Source organism: Anarhichas minor, unplaced genomic scaffold, assembly GCF_050575085.1.
Source record: "Anarhichas minor isolate MPS153535 unplaced genomic scaffold, ASM5057508v1 ptg000011l, whole genome shotgun sequence".
Lineage (NCBI taxonomy): Eukaryota > Metazoa > Chordata > Actinopteri > Perciformes > Anarhichadidae > Anarhichas > Anarhichas minor.
In genome coordinates, this window is record NW_027466457.1 from 13666187 (window position 1) to 13684305 (window position 18119).

Below are 18119 nucleotides of genomic sequence, written 5' to 3' on the forward strand. Positions count from 1 at the left end.
GAAAAAAACTCATACGTTAAATTTGAAAAATTATGGAAAAAACTTGCAAATTTATGACTTAATCTCAGAGAATATTCAAGAAGAAAGTCTGACAATAAAGTCACAAATGTAGCCGTCGAGTAAATGTTGTTGGTGAGATGGCCTCTGAGCGAGGCGAAGGTCCTGAAAAAGTCATATGCATATTCTTACTGTGTTAATATATGAACATAAATAAACATTAATATAATTAACATCGCACTCAGCGGCTCACGTTACCGCAGTGTTTAACGGGGTGGTACGCTGTGGTGTTTATTCTTTGACGTAAAGAATTCCACTATTTTCTTTCAGGTTTTTTTAGGTTTCTTTACCACTTGTATCTCAGAGAATATCAAAGTGTTTTTTTGGGACTATAACTCCTCCTGGTCTTTAGTTGATCATAAAACATTTTCTAATACTTGGTTATGTGAATGATCAGTGTGTCAGATGTGTTGCCTTGTTCTATCCTCTCGTTAAGCGTTTGTTGGAATAGAAGTAATTTATATGCCGTTAAATATTTAAACTAAATTCTTTAAAGTGGGATAAAACCTTTTTGCGTTTCTGCGTGTGCTGACCGTGTGTCTATGTGCATATCAAAATGTGTGTACTTTGTGTGTGTCTTGTGTTGTCTCGCCAGGTACGGCCATTTCTCAGGTATCAACAGGAAAGTCCAGCTGACCTACCTGCGTAACGGCCAACCTAAAGCCTCCAGCGAAGAAGAAGGTACAAAAACACAAAAGTAGTACTTGTAATTCTGGTAGCACATTGTGAGTGTGTCTGTTGTGGGGTGATTGTACGGTAGAGATCACGTCTAAACAGATCATACTAATCTGATTACAAAATAAACATTGACTCCAAATTAAAGTTGTGTTAAGTATCTTTGTATGGTGGTTACTGACATGAATAACGTTACGCTGCTGTTTTTCAGACTGTAAGAAGGACGGCCCGTCTCTGCTGCTGGTGCTGAAGTGGGGCGGCGAGCTGACGCCTGCAGGCCGGGTTCAGGCTGAGGAGCTGGGCCGGGCCTTCCGCTGCATGTACCCTGGAGGTCAAGGTACACACTGGATTCACACTCGCATTAGCTAGTAGATGTACTCAAGAGGGATCCTTCTACTTTGGCTCTGATGTAAACGGAGTTCTTCAATGTTTGTTTTTTATTTTGTCAAAGCAGATTAAATTAGCTGACTTTTACAATGTGAAATTCACCTCTCAAACATCCATGACGGGAATTACTTGGGGGAGTTTTGTGTACATATGCAAATAATCCCTCCAGACACACACACATATACACACACACATACACATGCCTTTAAGCAAATACAAAAACATTATCAAAGGTAATTTCTTTATAACGCAGTCAAGATGGCAAATGATAATCATACAGCTTTGTCTTTCCTCCCACGTGTGCCTTCGCTCATAAAAGTCTATTTCCAGCCTTCTTTCCAGCCACGCACAGCACTACAGTACACAGTGTCAACACTGCATAGCGTACATACTGCACAGCAGATCAAAGGTGGAGGTTATTTTAGACTCGACGAGCCAGGTTTTCAGGCTTACAGCAGCCGTTTGTGCTTTTTGTTATTGACGCGTTGCCTTCACTTAAACTCGTACACAATAATAAAATGACTGAATGATAAAAGCTCTGCAGTATTCACTGCCTGTCTCTTTCTCTGGTACTCCTCACCAACGTGTATTCAAATAACTCAAATTAAATCCACCCTTTTTATTTCATATTTTGGATTTGAATTTTATTAATGTGTCTCAAACAGTACACGATGTGTGTTTTACAATAATATTTTTGTAAATTAATAATATATCATTACACTATAATTATCCCTCAGTGTTTGTTGTTAGATTGAGCCTACAGGTTGAACTGTATAATCCAAAGAGCGTATATATCTCTGTTGTATTGGCATAGTGTCAATGGGTTCAGGTGAGTTTGTGTTTAAAATTATAATGTAAATCCTGTCCTGGGCAGGGGGCAGTACCTGCTCTTCTTCTCTCATCTCCATCACCCTCTCTCTTTCTTTTTCCTTCAGTCTTCTCATCTTGTCCCGTATCTCTTTGTCGTTTCATGTCTCAGTGAAGACAGTAAACACTATACATATAGGCTATATATATATATATATATATATATATATATATAAAGTGAAACTAGCTAGTCTGCATCGCTGCCCACTTTCAACATGGTGCCACCGCACAGGAGCAGCAGGTCAGATGCACACAAGGAGTGACGGCGTTCAGAAGTCTGTAATCTTGGCTTTGTACAATATCTTTGCTGCACCAAAATAAAGTCAGTGCGGCCATTAATGTGGACATTTGAAGGAATACATTTGGGAATTTCCCAGTTACATACAGTCATCAGTGGGCGTGTGATAAACTGCATCTAAATACTTGACCAGCTCATTCTTGACCTTTGGGAATGGCAGTTAACAAAATAGTCTTAACTCAAAGTCCTAAAAGTGCTCAGAATAAACATTGAACATCTACAGATTCATGGCAAACGGGCAAACTCCCGTCAGCGAGTAGGTGAAACTTGAGACTTAAGATTGTATTGTCAACCACTTCCACATTGGCTTCAACATTCTGGTGCAACGGTTGCAGCTTTTTTTTTATATTCAAAGCAATGACGGTAATTGAGATAAACGGCATCTTTACTGTATATCAGGAACCAAAGGACATGAACAGAAGTTCGGCTCTATCGTTGAGAAGCGCAGTCTCCACATCCTCTGCAGCCGAGCAAACCCGACTAAACCCAACTGTGATGTCGGGTGTTGTGCATGAGACAGAAATGCGGCAGTGCTTTTCCTATAACTCCTTTACTCTTTAATGCTTAAGAATAGCACCTCTAACCCATAATATTAACCAGAGTGAAACACAATGTGTGAGCGGACAAACCTGCCTGTTGCACTACGGTTTCTCTCTCTTGACTACTTCGCAGAGCTCTCTGTGTTATTCATAGATGACCCTTCCTCCGGCTCTCCTTCGTGCTGCTTTTTGTTTCGTAGTGCATGCAAAACAACTCCCAAACTGCACAGAAAAACCACCTGAAGCAGAAGTGAAAGTAGTCTGTCCCTGCACAGAAGGCTGTCTTGTCATCCCAGCCACTGTTTTCATGCTTCTTTCTCTTCCACAAGTTTAACTCTGCTCTTCTCTTCTTACCTGTCGTTGCTCTCTGTGTAAACTACTAGCCGGTAATCGCCGGTCCCTTGGCTGCGAGTCCCCTATTGACTTTGGTAAGAGAACGGTTTCCTGGACATCACCGCTCTTCCACGCCTTTCTCATTCCTCGCGTTTGTCGTCCCGTCCACTAACATGCTCTGATTTCACCGTGATTTTGTCTCATTTTACCCGGCGACTAGTCCCGTTTGTCCCACATTCAGATTGCTGTGCATCGTTTGAATCGTTGTTGACGTGTTCTTGAGATGATCCACTGCAGCGACTGTTGTTTTGGTCACACGTGCAGTCGGATAACGTGACTGCAGTTTGGTGTTGTGAGCTATCGCAGGTCATCTCACACTAATCCTACTGCATTCTTTTATTATGGGTCCTTGGGGCGTTGTTTTTTTTTGTTTGATGAAAGACAATTTTATAACATCAGGCTGATGATTTGACTGTACACTAAAGAAAAATGCATGAAGCATCAGTGTGATTTGATCTTTAGCATTGGTATGCATCTACCTCCTACATTCATTTCACTGTATTTTACTCTTATGTTCTAGTAGGTTAATCTAAAGTATTTGATCTCTTCAGAGGAGCCATCTTCAGTAATGTTTGGGGTTTACTCAACATTTGTCCACTTTACTTTCACTTCATTTTATTTTGTAGCTTCAAGGAGAACTTTACCCACAAGATCACCAGAAAACGTACTTTTTCGAGCATGCCATCACGTTTTTTTGCTTCTTTGTTCGTCGTGGAGGCACGCGAGAAAAACAGTTTCTTCAAGAATTCAGAGTAACACAGGCTGAGCAATTGATATACAAATGGTCATTTTGTGGGTGAGGTTTTTTTTTGACAATTCATTTGAACTGAAAGCGATGTTGTGCCTATTTTCAATGGGAGTCCTTGGTACTTTTGGGTACAATCAACACACAGTTTTATTTTTTCCTCTTTTCTTTCAACCACCCCCCTGACTCAGTTGATTCTTAATCCCAGTTAACCATGATGCCCCACTCTGTGTGCATTCTTCCAGGTGACTATGCCGGGTTTCCAGGCTGTGGCCTCCTGCGCTTGCACAGCACTTACCGCCATGACCTGAAGATCTACGCCTCTGACGAGGGCCGGGTGCAGATGACCGCGGCTGCTTTCGCGAAGGTAACTCTGCCCCGTACCTGAGAGACTATTCTACATACAGTATATATACTTTATGTGTAACTGATGTTATTTAAACACACTGAAATGTTTCCTATGCCATATTTCAGTAGATAAATTAATTGTAAATCCTTTGATACACAATATTTGTACCATATGAGCACAGTGGTTGGACGTTGGTTGAGTGAAAACGAAAGGCCACACAAGGATTCAGCTCAAGTTCTCTGGTTTCTCTGCAGGGTCTGCTGGCTCTAGAAGGGGAGTTGACTCCGATCCTGGTTCAGATGGTGAAGAGCGGCAACATGAACGGGCTGCTGGACAGTGACAGCGACTCTCTGACCGACTGCCAACAGAAAGTGAAGGCCAGGCTGCATGAAATCATGCAGAAGGGCCAGGAGTTCACAGAGGAGGACTATCAGAAGGTGTGTGGCAAAGTGGAAGTATACAAATGGCTTGATTTGATGAGGTGCCTGGAGGAATGTTTGCCAGTAATCTTCCACAAGTAAAATCTCTTTTCAGACATAATAGTATTTTTTTGATACACATCTATATAAAACACTGGCTAAAGTTGTTCAAGTCCTTCCTGACTATATTCATTGATATAATGTTCTATCCTTCTGTTTCCATCGTGTCCTAGTTGGCACCAACTGGCAGCCCATCGCTGGTGAACTCAATGAAGGTCATTCAGGATCCAGTCAAAACCTGTGACAAGGTGTACGCCCTCATCCAGAGCCTCAACTCACAGATTCGCAAGAGACTGGAGGACCCCAAGTCTGCAGGTAGTGAGAACATGTCTTACCGGCGTACAGAAGAAAAAATATTCAGCCGCATGTGGAGAAAATAAACAATCAACTGTTTAACTCTGCTGAAGATGAGATATTTTATTAAGACTTCTGTCCGCATGAATTAGACAGAAGCTGAAACGGTTAAAATAGACGATTACCTTTTTAACACTTGGACTAAGATTAGTCATCCTGTGCTGTTCCTCAGACCTTCAGCTGTACCACAGCGAGACGTTGGAGCTGATGCTGCAGCGCTGGTCCAAACTGGAGAGAGACTTTCGCATGAAGAACGGCCGCTACGACATCAGCAAGATCCCGGACATCTATGACTGCATCAAATACGACTCGCAGCACAACGCCTCGCTTGGACTGGAGGACACGCTGGAGCTGTTCAGACTGTCCCGCGCCCTGGCTGACATCGTCATACCACAGGTTAAAGGCGTCATTTAGCTTTGTAGCACATTTCAGGTTCTCTCACGACCCTGCCTAGAAGACGGCATGCTTCAGCTAGGCACACATTAAATTAGGGAGTTAAATGATGTACTTAAATCATGTGGGGGAATGGTAACTAATGGGATACTTTCACACATTCATTGCAGTAAGTGGTGGTCATGAAACCATTTTTCCCTTTGAGCATAAAATCAAAATGTATTGATTTCCGTGGGAAGATTAAAATGTTGCACCAAAAAAACGGTAGTGTGACTCAGCAGATAAAATCAAAGAACTCTTTCAAGTATGTCATAAAATACAGCAATTCATTCTGGAAGTGGCGCAGCATAATTCACAGTAACAGAATATCCATTCTAAGGCCTCCATGCATGGATTTGTCACTTGTTATCTGTTCATCCTGTGGTGTCCAGCGTGTTTTCCTGCCTTCCTCCCCAAAATATGCTGCGATAAGACTTCCATCTCCTCATGACCATGAATAAGTAGATTACAAAGAAGTGGATGAAAGTGTTCAAACTGCTTTTTCCCCCTTTCATATCATCCATATCAGGAGTACGGCATCAGCAAAGCAGAGAAACTGGACATCGCTCAGGCTTACTGTGTTCCTCTGATGAAGAAAATCCAGCTGGACATGCAGAGGACCCACGAGGACGAGGCCGTTAACAAGCTGCACCCGCTGTGAGAACACAAGCCGCCGCTGAAGCTCACACCAACATGTTTCACGTGTATATAGGCAAAACACATAACACACAGTGTGTTTGTGTAGGTTTATGGATGTCGCCGGTGCTGTGTTGACAGACTTGTGTCGTGTCTTGTCCTCTGATGTTCAGGTATTCTCGCGGCGTGATGTCTCCCGGTCGTCACGTCCGCACGCGTCTCTACTTCACCAGCGAGAGCCACGTCCACTCCCTGCTCAGCGTCTTCCGCTACGGAGGGCTGCTGGATGTATGTCTGATTTTATCACCTCTTTGTTATTGGTTTATTTGGTAGGAACACATTAATAAAACATTCCTGTAAATGCGTAGGTGTTAAATTTTTTTATTTAGGTGCCATATTATCGGAAAAACATGTATGATATTGATATAGCTTTATTACCTAACCCTAATGATTAATATCTTCTGTGGTACATCATTATACAGGTTAAGGACATTATAACCTCGTTGTTTAATTACAGGCTAATGTCTAAACATGATTTTATGTATCATATTATCAGGTGTTTTGTTTGTGTATTTATGTCTGAAGTGTCGTTTGCATTTACAGTGTGTATGTTTTTGTTTGAGTACCAGGATGAGAAGGACCAGCAGTGGAAACAGGCCATGGACTACCTGAGTGCTGTGACTGAGCTCAACTACATGACACAGATAGTCATTATGCTGTATGAAGACAACAATAAGGTCAGCTTGCACAGAGCTGCATGTCTTTCTCCTTTTATATTCTTTCAGTCTGCAGTTTTTAACACAGAATTGTCTTTATGTCTTTGAATCTGTGTCGTGAGCAGGACCCGTCCTCAGAGGAGCGTTTCCACGTCGAGCTTCACTTCAGTCCAGGAGTCAAAGGGTGCGAAGACGAGGAGAACGTACCTCTTGGCTTTGGCTTCCGCCCGGCGTCCTCAGAGGTGTGTGAACGTGTTTGCATGTTTCAGTCTTATTCACGGTCATACAGTTGTTGTTGTTGTTGTTGTTTCCTTCAGTCGGCATTTTAAAGGTCTGCAGTTTGTTTAGTTTACAAATCTAGAGACAATCATATGTTCAAAAAGAGCCAATTGTCCTTCAGGTGATGTTTTTAACTTTTAACAACTTTATTTTAACATCATAAGATGCATAAAATTGCAGAACTCGTTCTGGAATGAGATGAACGATTTAGCCAGTCATCTCTGTACTTTAGTGAGCTTCCTCTCCAACACTGTACTTGTGTTTAACAGTCAAGATAAGATTAAAAACAAATCATCATATCTCCTCCCCCCCCCCCCCCCCCCTTCTCTGACCAATCAGAATCAAGACAAAAAGCCCAATCAGGGCAGTCTGGAGGACCTCTCCCAGGACCAGCTGGACCAGGCAGTTCCTCTTTCTGAGCCAATCAACATCCAGCGAAGGTCCCCCATGATCCGCAACCGGAAGACGGGCTCCATGGAGGTACCAGACCCTGTAGTGTTGGATTTACTGCTAATAATGATACAACCAGACTGAGTCTTTCATTTTATTCTTGTATAAATTAGCAGTTTTTTGTTTTGTATCAGAAGTGTTACGGTTTTGTTTAAGTGACTGAGAGATGCCAGGTTCCTAAATGTACTGTGGCAGCTGTCTCAGTCTTAACCCCTGGTCTCCGTGGCCCCACTCAGGTCCTCTCTGAGACCTCCCCCACCCAGTCCTCCAAAGGCAGCACCTCCCACCGACTCTTCCCCTCGGGTTCGCGCCAGTCTCCCGAGATCAAACCAGCCAGTGGCCTAGGTGGGCACCTCATTTCTGGTGTGTGTGTTTTCTGTATGTGTGTGTGTTTGGGGGGGGTAAGTATGAGAGAGAGAGAGTTTATGCCAACAGACACACTGACCTCACAACACATTTCATCTCCAGCTGTCATCACTGATCTTCTCCTCATCACAAGCCCTCCCACCTGTCCATATCTCTCTCTCTGTCTGTGTCTCTCTCTCTCTCTCTGTCCGTGTGTGTCACCCATTATTTCTTTCGGTCTGTTTTTCTTTCCCTCTTTTATTTCCATCACCCTCCCCTCTGTCTCTGTTTCTGACGGTCACACAGCTTCCATCCCAGCTTAGCTTTCAGCAGCAGCCAAATAGGATCAGACTCCAAACTATGTAGGCGAGAGGTCAGCGCGGAGAGCTGCGTTCACGGCCAACTGCCGGACCGCTGGTGTCACGTAGCGTTCAGAGAAGTACCGATGCCCTTTCTACGCAGGTGATAAAGTGACAACATAGGGAACATACTGTAGGTGTTTCTGTCTCTTCTTTCTGAGGTCAGAACAGGAAACAAACCAAACTACTGATGATCCACTTTAATTATTGTCTCAATGACGTTTGCTATTTAGCCTTTTATTTGTAAAGTCGATATCATTGCAGAGCAAACTTTGAGATGTTTTATTTACTAACTGTACTATGTTCTATACACTAACTGACAACATGAAAGCAATAGATTTAATACAATAGAAAAAACAATGTTATCCAAGATCAGTTTATTTAATTCTTTACAGCTGTTAGAAGTTCTTCTATTTCCTTTGTACTCAAAGTAGATTTAGTTTGTGTTATGGAATCATGGAACAGCTGTAGTGTTACCAGACAGAGGTTATAATCCTAAAAATAACAAAGATGGGTAAAATGACAACAATTTAAATAGCGGTTAAACTTTAGGCAACATAAAGAAGCACATATTAGTTATATTTAAATTCACATCAATGCATTTGCAATATTCAGCTCATGCACACAGTGAGAAGTGTTTATAGCTGAGCCATGTTGCACACCTGATGTACCCGTTAGATTTGGAGTTGATTTCTAGAGCACTCTACATATTTAAGTCAGCAAGAAGATAATTTGATGATTGCAGGAAATGCCATTTAAGAATTAGTCCTGTATTGTATATTATTTAAAAACATGATCAGGAGGTAGATAGTTAAATATGTAGATATGAGGGTCTCCTTATGTATTTATCAGCAGCGGTACGGTACATGCTCCGCAGTCTAACAATGTTTTTACTGTTGTCCTAACCTTAAATAAGATGAAACTTTGGGTAGTTCTTACCCGATCATGATGCATACAAAGTTAAAATGCCTTAAAATGTTCCAAATCAGGTGTATCGGAGGTGTTTGTAAGAACCTCTCCCCTAATGACGGAGCCCTTGAAGGACTCTTGGAAAGTGTACGCACAGCAAAACAACTGACTGCTAACACGGTGACACTCACACAAGCATGAAAGGCCGTCGTCTAAATCCAGAAGTGTGAATAAAACCGTGAGCGTGAGAACAGGGAGTGGAGTCACTTTGTGTGCTTTACTGGGAATTTCAAACCTGTGTGTCACACTCAGCTTTGTTAAACTGCGTCACTTCTCACAGCTTTTGTTTTCAGAGCAGTTTATCTCCTTCGTTTGCTTGATTATGACCTAAAATATTAAACTAAATGGATACGTGGTGGAGAGGGAAGAAGCTTATTACAAGACTTTTCCAATTTAAAGAAATGATCAGCTGCACTCAAGTAAAATAAAACAATTTAGGCCGACAGGACAACACAATCAAGAGCAGGGACGAGTATAAAAGGGCAGTATGTGTGTTGTATTGCTTCTCCCTAAATGTGTTAATCATCCCGTCACTCAGTGCTTTATTATCACACGTCTGCGTGCAGCTGACTCCTGAGTGGAGCCCTGTCAGATTGTTATGTACAGTAAGTGAGAGGCTGCTGAGTGATCCCTCCCTGTTCATCCGCAACACTAACAACACCGACTTTGCACAGGTCACTGACGAGAGCAGCAGGTGTCAGGACGCCCTCTGCTCCTCATACCTCCACACTGTTTATAGAACAGAGGGACGAGCAGATGCCTTTTTAGATGTCCAAAGATTATATTTCCTCTTCTGTGTGGTCTATAAACTCCGTACTTATTTAAATATTATTAAAATCAAAAGAATATGATATATTTATGGGGATTGGCTGTTGCAACTTCAGAGGGTTTGTGCACAGAGGGTGTCTGAAATAATCCCGTTTCCACACTCGGGCCTGTTCGTCACGCCTCTGCTGCTTTTTGCGTATCACAACACACATGCTCTGAGTTCCCTTGTACACTCACTGATGGCCTTGTTTACACATATGCACACATACATTAGGAGGTCACTGTTGTGGAAACCTTGTAACTTATGTCATCATTTCTAGGAACAAACCGCAGCTTTGTTTTCAGATTGTCTGTGATAATTCCTTAGTTTATGATAAACTATTTATTGAAACTGAAGTTAAAGGATGAGAATCCACCATACTGTAGTTACAGGGTTTTCACACAGGTGTACATTCTTCTTAATTCCTAATTCTCCTCCAAAGCATCAGTTTGTTATGAATAATAGCATGGTGTGTAAAATGTAGTACTCACCCTGCACACCTCCCTCCCCCGACTCCTCCTCACACAGGGTCGCTCTGCTCTGGCCTCTTCAGTGCCTCCGCCCTCGGGGTGTCCTGTAGCGCCCCCAACCTGCGGGACTACGTCCGCACGCACCACCACCTCCACCGAAAACCACCCCTGTCCCCCGGCAGTCTGCCGTGCCAGATTGGCATGTTTGGTATGTTCACGCCACCGTCTGTCCCCCACAAGGCGGGTCTTTTCATCTCTTTTTCTTCTCATGAGAAGGTCTCCAAACTCTCTTTCTGGCTTCAGGATATCTTATTCTACTTTTCGTTTTCTAAGCTTCAGATACTTCAATTTTTGGCACATTCAGTATTGTAATTTATTTTCTTCTTAAATTACAGCTCCCTGCTTTCTTTTGCTTCCTTTCCCAAAACAAACCAATTTCAGTCTGTTGCATCATGTTTCTTGAGTGACTTTCCTCCGCAGTGTGCATGACGAGGGCACTGATTTGACGGCAGAGTGATCGTCTGTGCAGAAAATGCTGAGCATGCAACCTGACAGTGGACTGTGTGATGCGCCACAGCTATCTGTATTCTGATCAATGTTCTCCCAGATCAACATGTCCTCGCACTGATCACACCGCTGTCTGCTTGGGTTTGAGTGTATTGAAATGTTCACTCTCTCTCTCTCTCTGTCTCTCTCTGTGCATGTTGTTTTGCAGTGCGAACCATATTCTCTCTCAGGGAATTAAATTTCATAATCCACAGTAAAGTAGTTTTTGTGTCTGGGAGCCAGACGTCTGGCTTTTTTTATTAATCACATTTCACGGTAATCCTCATGTTAAGAAACTCAGCCTGTTATTTGGAACAGATATATTTTCAGCAGCCAATAATCCACCTTTAAATCCACCAGTCGCATTCTTCCCCCCCCCCCCCCACCCACCCTTTTGCCCCAGTCTCATGTTGGTGATGGTGAGTACAAGCAAGCTGTTTCTACAGCCACCAGAAGTCCTGGTAGCAGGTTTAATTATCCCAAAACATATGGACTGGATGTCATTCTCATGGTCACAGCTGTTGTAAAATACACAAGTTTTGTGTCGTACTTTTCCAAAGAGGAATGCAACACATCCTCAGGTTAATTCAGCAGCAGATAACTTTACTAGCAAAGTAAATGGATCAAAACTAATGGGCAGGGATTGTTTTTCCTTTTCCACTGCGGGTTTAAAACACAGGGAACTGAGCCGTTCAGTTTATCCACCAGGTGTCGCTCTGACTGCGAGGCTACAACGGATGCTTTCCACTCTCAGTTCTGTTACATCACGTTCAGCCGTAGGAGAGAGACAGGTGAGCGTTTGGACCGACGACATTGCTGCTCATTTAAGGGAAGCGAGGGCTGCGTCATGAGACAGGAAGTGTACTGCTTTCAATTCAGACCTTAAAATGACCGTCAGTGTTGGTGATGAGTGTAGTTTAGAGCAACATTTATGAATCCACACAGCTCTATCAGATGAGGTCAGATACCCCGTCATTAACACCACTCATGTTTCTAATACTTTCTTTTAAATGGATTTAAAATGCAATGTTATTCATTATATAAAAGATCCTGAAAACAATTATGTTTGAAGTTTGCATTGCTTTTATTACCATTTAAGGTTACAGAAGCTGTTTTATTACTTTAAAATGCCTTTAATCAATATTTTTCATATAACATGAATGCACCAGCTCTACGGAGCATTATAACGTAACATTATAAAGAGTGAATCTTAGACTTTTATTTGTCAGGTGGCCAAAAACATGACTTCAAACAATTAATAAGGTTCATTAGTGACAAGCCAAGCTAGATGCTTGTCCTGTCTTTATGCCAAGCTAAGCTAACAAGCTGCTGTCTGTGGCTCCATATTTACCGTACAGACATGAAAGTGAGTTCAATCTTCTCATCAAACTGTCAGCAAGACAGCAAACACGATTGTGTTTCCCACAAGGAAGAAAAAAGAGGCTTTCACAGTCGAATGCCCTTCAGATAGAAGTCCAGCGTCACACCTCCTGCATGTTTACTATTCTAAATGTCCATCATTTACTCCACTCAACAGCCTCTCCATTCTCTTTCTGTAAAAGCCCATCTCCTCTCGGTTCATTCAGAGACGACCCTCGTTTGCACGCATGTTCCTTGGCAGACAGATATTAATGAATCGACGGGCCATCTCTCTCTCTCTCTCTCTCTCTCTCTCTCTCTCTCTCTCTCTCTCTCTTTCTCTCTTTCTGTTTTTCTCTCATGTAAAAAGACAACACTGGCAAACAGGCAGACGCAGGTACCAGCAGCCCCAGTAACACCAGTTACCTTTCTTATCTCCTCAGAGCTGTTCTCTATGCCGCCAGTAAAGAGATTTTCTGTGTCGTTTGCCAGGCATCCGACTAATGGTATGTCTGCTTTTATTCAAGTTTATTTTCGACGCTCCTCCAGTTTTTCCTGTTATCTTGCATGACCCTTTTTTTTTTTGTGGGAAAACATTTCCTGTGTTTTCTAATTTTGGGGGTTTGACGTTTGGCTGCGTTAATTACATTAAACGTCTCTTAAGATTTAAAAAACTAATTTAAATTTGAAAGAGTTTCTGTTTCTCACACGCACACACAGCCTCGGTGTTTGTTGTACCTTGTGTTGTTTTTTCGGCCCTCACCTCTAACACCACCTGCTCTGCCTGCACTTCTTTCATTCTCTCTGATCCTGCTGTTTCTTCACAGGATGGATGTGTGTGGAATATATATCCTGCCTCAGACATACTTCCATGTGCGGATAATCTGTGCACATTTCATAATATATCCTCACCTGCACTTTTTGCTCATTTCAAATCATATATTCTGTTAATTTCTTAGTTTGGGCGATTAAAAATAAAAAAATCTATTTAACTCTGACCGCATCACTGATTGGTGTAGTCAGAAATGTTTCACCTCACCCAACCGTGATGTCACGGTGTACCGACTCGCCCTGGAGTACACTTCTACGTCACTGCAGCAAGGTGAGAAGTTAAATCGGGAGAGGTCAGCAACACGAGATATTCGGGGAGTGTTAAGTTGCTCTCGCGAGTTGCTTTCCAACATGTGAATGTGGAGCGCCGCACAAAATCAGACGGTTTTGTTTCTTCATTCATTTGTTGGATTGCAGCTCTGTACCTACAAAACAAGGGAGCGTCTACCTGGATTTATTCATCACTCTGGAGCATAAAAACCTTTTTCCCATTTTATTATTAATTTAAAAATATTTCTGTATGATGCACATTGTTTTGCAGTTTCATTTTATTTTATTCATCACGTTAGTGCTGCTTTACAAGCAACTCTCACTCTTGAAATTTCTGAGATAGTTGGATAAAGCTGGAACAATTTGTTGATTAATCGTTCAGACAATCTACAAAACAAATGTGAAAAGTTGATTCATCATTTCACAAATCTTTCAAGCACACAGGCCCAAAACTCTCATTTGCTGTTTGTCGGACCAAAAAAGATATTTGAAGTCATGGTCTTTGACTGATTTTCAGGTATTCCATAGAATAAACAATAAGTATTAATTAATAATGAAAATAATAAATAATTTCAGAATTATAATAAAAATATCCTTCGTTCTTCTATATTGAAATCCCTCTCGATAGCAAGTGTCTGCTGCTTGACTCGGTAATTCTGTGGTGAAGCCGAGCTGTGGATGCTAACTGCCTGTAAGTAAGAAATGTTCAGCAGCATCGACGGTGTTCGGCCTCCTGGTCTCTAACGTCGTGGAGTCTGTTTGTGAAAAGTCATATTCAGTTTCTTTAATCCAGTTACATGCATCTGTCACTGGTGGCCATCTGGCTCCGTGTAGAGGTTTCTTTTGGACACGGCAGCTGTTGGGAATTAATGAGTTACTTCACAGTGCTTGTTTTGTGGAAAGATGTATTAGTATGATGAAATCCACTCTTCACTTTCTTGAAATATGTATTGAGGCAGTTTTATATAGCACCATGGGGATCAGCCCCGCTGGCTCTTATGACCTGAGAAGGAGCAAATGAAAGCTACTGGACTGCACAGAACTGAGCTCCTGTTAGGTTATTTAGACTGAATGCTGTTACGGATCAGTGACTCAGACGTTGCATGATGCAATGAGCAGTAATATAATAATAGCAGCGTAATAAGTGCTGTCTGTGTTTTCGCAGGAAAAATGACACATCGTAGAAGCACCGGGATCGTCTGACGTGTTGATTCAGAATGACACAGAGAGTCGGCGCGGTTCAGAAAGCTGATATGATGTTGACAAGTGTTTGGGACAAACTACGGGGAACCACAGTGATGAGTGTTTCAATCGGGCTTCTACAGTTCAACCCCTGTGTCGAGCACATTTGTGGTATTTAAGGTTAAGACTTTAGGAAGTGATGACAGGACATTTACTTTGTGATCCCTACACTTAAATGAGCAAGGAGGATTAATCAAATACATAAATCATGTTGAGATGTCTAGATAACACATTTAACATCATCACCCAGGCTTGTTTTCTTCAGCTTTGTTCCAACAACATGCTGTAGTTTAAGTTCAAAATGTCCTTTTTATACACATTTTATAAAGACAACTATGGATGTGTAAGCAAAACTCACTGTGGAGGACCAAGAATCATATTCATCTCTGGGTTGATAAAACCATTTTCAATTTTATCTTTTGTTTTTGATTGAGTCTTAAATCATTCAGGTCACATTTTCACCTAATTTTATGTTTCGTTATGGAGCGAAGCGCCTCTATTATCTGAGGATTAAAGTAGAACCTGAACCCAGACATTTGGGAAGCCAATATTCTATACTGGTTATTAGCTTGGTAGGGTAAAAGGAAAATTAGCACTGATGAATTGCCCAAAATGCTGCTCAGTGGAGGAAAATCAACAAAATAGTTGATTTTCTGTGCAGTGAACTGGAGAGAAAGCAAAATGTGTTGTGTTTGAGTTGTTGCACATTGTTTTAAGGAACAGCCGTGACTGTGATTGCTTCATTAATCACGTATCAGAAGAGTTTGTGTGGTGTCATTAAGAAGAGTTTTATTATCACTAGAATCTGCAGCTTCACGGAGCTTTATACGGAGTTTCAGCTTATTTTATAGCTGCTTAAACCGACTGCATACGTTCTGCCCAACACCAAACAACATACAGACACAGTTAGAGGTTAGGTGGTGAACACAGTAGAGCAGCTAAAGAGCCAGACGTTCCCCTCTGGAGTTGATAGACACCAAAAACTGAGCTACAAGTCATTAAATATTGGTCTCCAGATAAATGCAAATGTTTCTCTGTAACTGCTGGATATGTGATTACGCAACTGTTTGCAAGAAGTCTGTTATTGCTAATTAATCACCACAATCTATTCTGGTGACGACCATGACGAACCTGGAGCCTTTGGGCCTCCTCAGAGAGTTCGGGGCTCTCAGGGAAGTTGCCCAATTTGCACAGCACAGTGTATCTTCGGCTCCAAGCACAGAGCTGTTGATTGAAAACATAAAACAGCCGTGCGAGGTCACAGGTTTCTTGTTTTTGAAGTTGTTATACCTGAACAGTATTATTGACGACTCTAAGACGCTCTGGTTCACATGTTTTGTGAAGTAGACCTCTGATGTGTCGTCACTGATTCCTTTTGAACTCGTGATGCGATAGATTATCGATTATTGACTGCTGCTGCTCTTTATTTGACCTCGGGTTTATCTTTTGTTTGAACTTAGTTTGCTTTGAAATGGAAATGGTGGAATTTGTTTCAGCTGTTGGTGGTTGAGGCATACTGTTGTTCAGGAGTAGTTGGTCTGCTTCATAACTGAAAGGTCAAGACGAGTGTAGATCAAATAAGGTCAGAGATTGAAACTGAATGTACTTTCTACGATTCATTTCTCAGCTCATTAAATTCAACCCACTGTGCTGAAGCCGCACTGCTCTTTTGAGTTGTTCCACAGCTCCTATCGCTCCTCTTGCTGCTCCACTGTACTTCCTCTTCCTCTCTTCCTGCTCTGCCTCTCGTCCCTTCAGAGCCCTCAGACGAGCTCCATGTAGTCCAGCTGCTGGAGGGGCTCCCCGCTGAGGCGTCCCTGCTGGGGTTTGCCCCTCTGGCTGTGGACGGTACCGTAGCCCACCACCTGCGCCACTGTCCCTACCACCGTCGCCTCCTCAAGAGCTGGCTGAGGTCTGGTCAGGAGCTCCCAGAATCCCTCCACGGTCAGCCTCTGTGGATCCCTCTCACTTCCTGTCGCCGCCTTCTCTTCCTCCCTCTAGCCCCGTTCTGCCAGTGCTGGGGCAAGTGGGACGCTGTTAATGCCAGTTGAGCTTTGCATCCACTGTTGTTCAGCGCTTTACTTTACGTTTCCTTCTGTGCATTTCTCCTTTTCTTTTTGTCACATCCTGCTCCATTCCATGTCCAACTGTAAACGTCTTCCTAACTTTCTTTATTTTGCATGTTTGCCAGAGGCTGCAGCTCTAAAAGCAGGAAGAGTCCATTTTCTTCTGCATACAGTACTTAAAGTCACAGTGAAACTGCAGTTAGCCTTAATCCTTATCGATGTGACGTGTTTCATCTTGATGAGATTTGATTGTTTAGCTCAGTAATAGTGGGTGTTGTTTAGCGAACATGAGGCGATACGGAGCACCTGACCCAAATACAGTCTAAAACAGGTGTTAAAGCAGCCGTCTCTGGTGCTTTTCTTAGTGTTGTGGTGAACATCAGATAACTGGCCAAAGCATCTCTACAAAGAAATGTCATCTAGAGATGTAAAATGGAGCGATAGAGCAGAAAAGATGCTCAAATGCTTTATAACTTTCTTGATATCCATTTATTGTGTCATGTTCTGCACATAAAAGCAACTCTACTAAAAACATGAATGTGAAAATGATCAACAGGGGAAATTCACATCTTGGCCCCTCGAGGTCTCAAATGGTTCCCGTCCATTAAGTGCTGAAGCTCGTGTCGTTGGTATCAGACGAGTTGTTTGAGGGAGTAGACCCTGAATACATCTGTAGTCGTAGCACATTGTTCCTGGAGAAATGCAAGGCTGACCAGCATGCTCTCTGGGGAAATGGATGAGCCGCTTCAACCTCCATGCATTCCCTGTTTGCTTGTTTCGTGGCGTCGCTTCATCGTGGAGTTCTTTGTCAGGCTGCACGGAATGACACTCGTTTGGTTTTGCTTTTGGTTTGTGTGTAAAAGTCGGCTTGCCAATGCACAGTTGTGTTTGCTCAGCACATACACGTGTATTTGTCATTTTATGAAAGGAAAATATGCAGGACATTGTTAATTAATTAGGGATGCACAATATACATCGGGCCCAGTAATGCGAAAGTTATGTTATGTATTATTCCGATAATTGAATTGTAGCTGATCATTTATTGTCTGATAATACGAAGTCAAATGGCCTTCATTGAATTTACAAGCGCAGCATCTACTCACTTCGATACCGTATCGGCATAGGGTTAAAAAAAATCTATATTGTGCATCCCTAGAATTAAAACATCCATCAGATAAAAGGGAATTGACATAAAGGC

General features: G+C 42.3%; 1 protein-coding gene across 6 annotated transcripts in view; it reads left to right on the forward strand.

Annotated features, from left to right (window-relative positions):
• The window catches only part of ppip5k1b (diphosphoinositol pentakisphosphate kinase 1b), a 38063-nt gene that overhangs the window by 14739 nt on the left and 5205 nt on the right, over positions 1-18119 (forward strand). The window contains exons 14-28 of one of the 6 annotated variants that reach the window (XM_076089532.1): positions 653-738; positions 944-1069; positions 4207-4328; positions 4565-4747; positions 4963-5104; positions 5316-5539; positions 6105-6232; positions 6385-6499; positions 6841-6948; positions 7053-7169; positions 7546-7686; positions 7893-8001; positions 10666-10815; positions 12956-13018; positions 16614-16799. In XM_076089532.1, coding sequence (XP_075945647.1) covers positions 653-738; positions 944-1069; positions 4207-4328; positions 4565-4747; positions 4963-5104; positions 5316-5539; positions 6105-6232; positions 6385-6499; positions 6841-6948; positions 7053-7169; positions 7546-7686; positions 7893-8001; positions 10666-10815; positions 12956-13018; positions 16614-16799 — 2000 coding nt within the window. Of the gene's footprint in view, positions 1-652; positions 739-943; positions 1070-4206; positions 4329-4564; positions 4748-4962; positions 5105-5315; positions 5540-6104; positions 6233-6384; positions 6500-6834; positions 6949-7052; positions 7170-7545; positions 7687-7892; positions 8020-10665; positions 10816-12955; positions 13019-14778; positions 16800-18119 lie in introns of those variants that run through there. The other 5 variants (XM_076089531.1, XM_076089527.1, XM_076089529.1 and 2 more) reach the window with 5 other exon arrangements.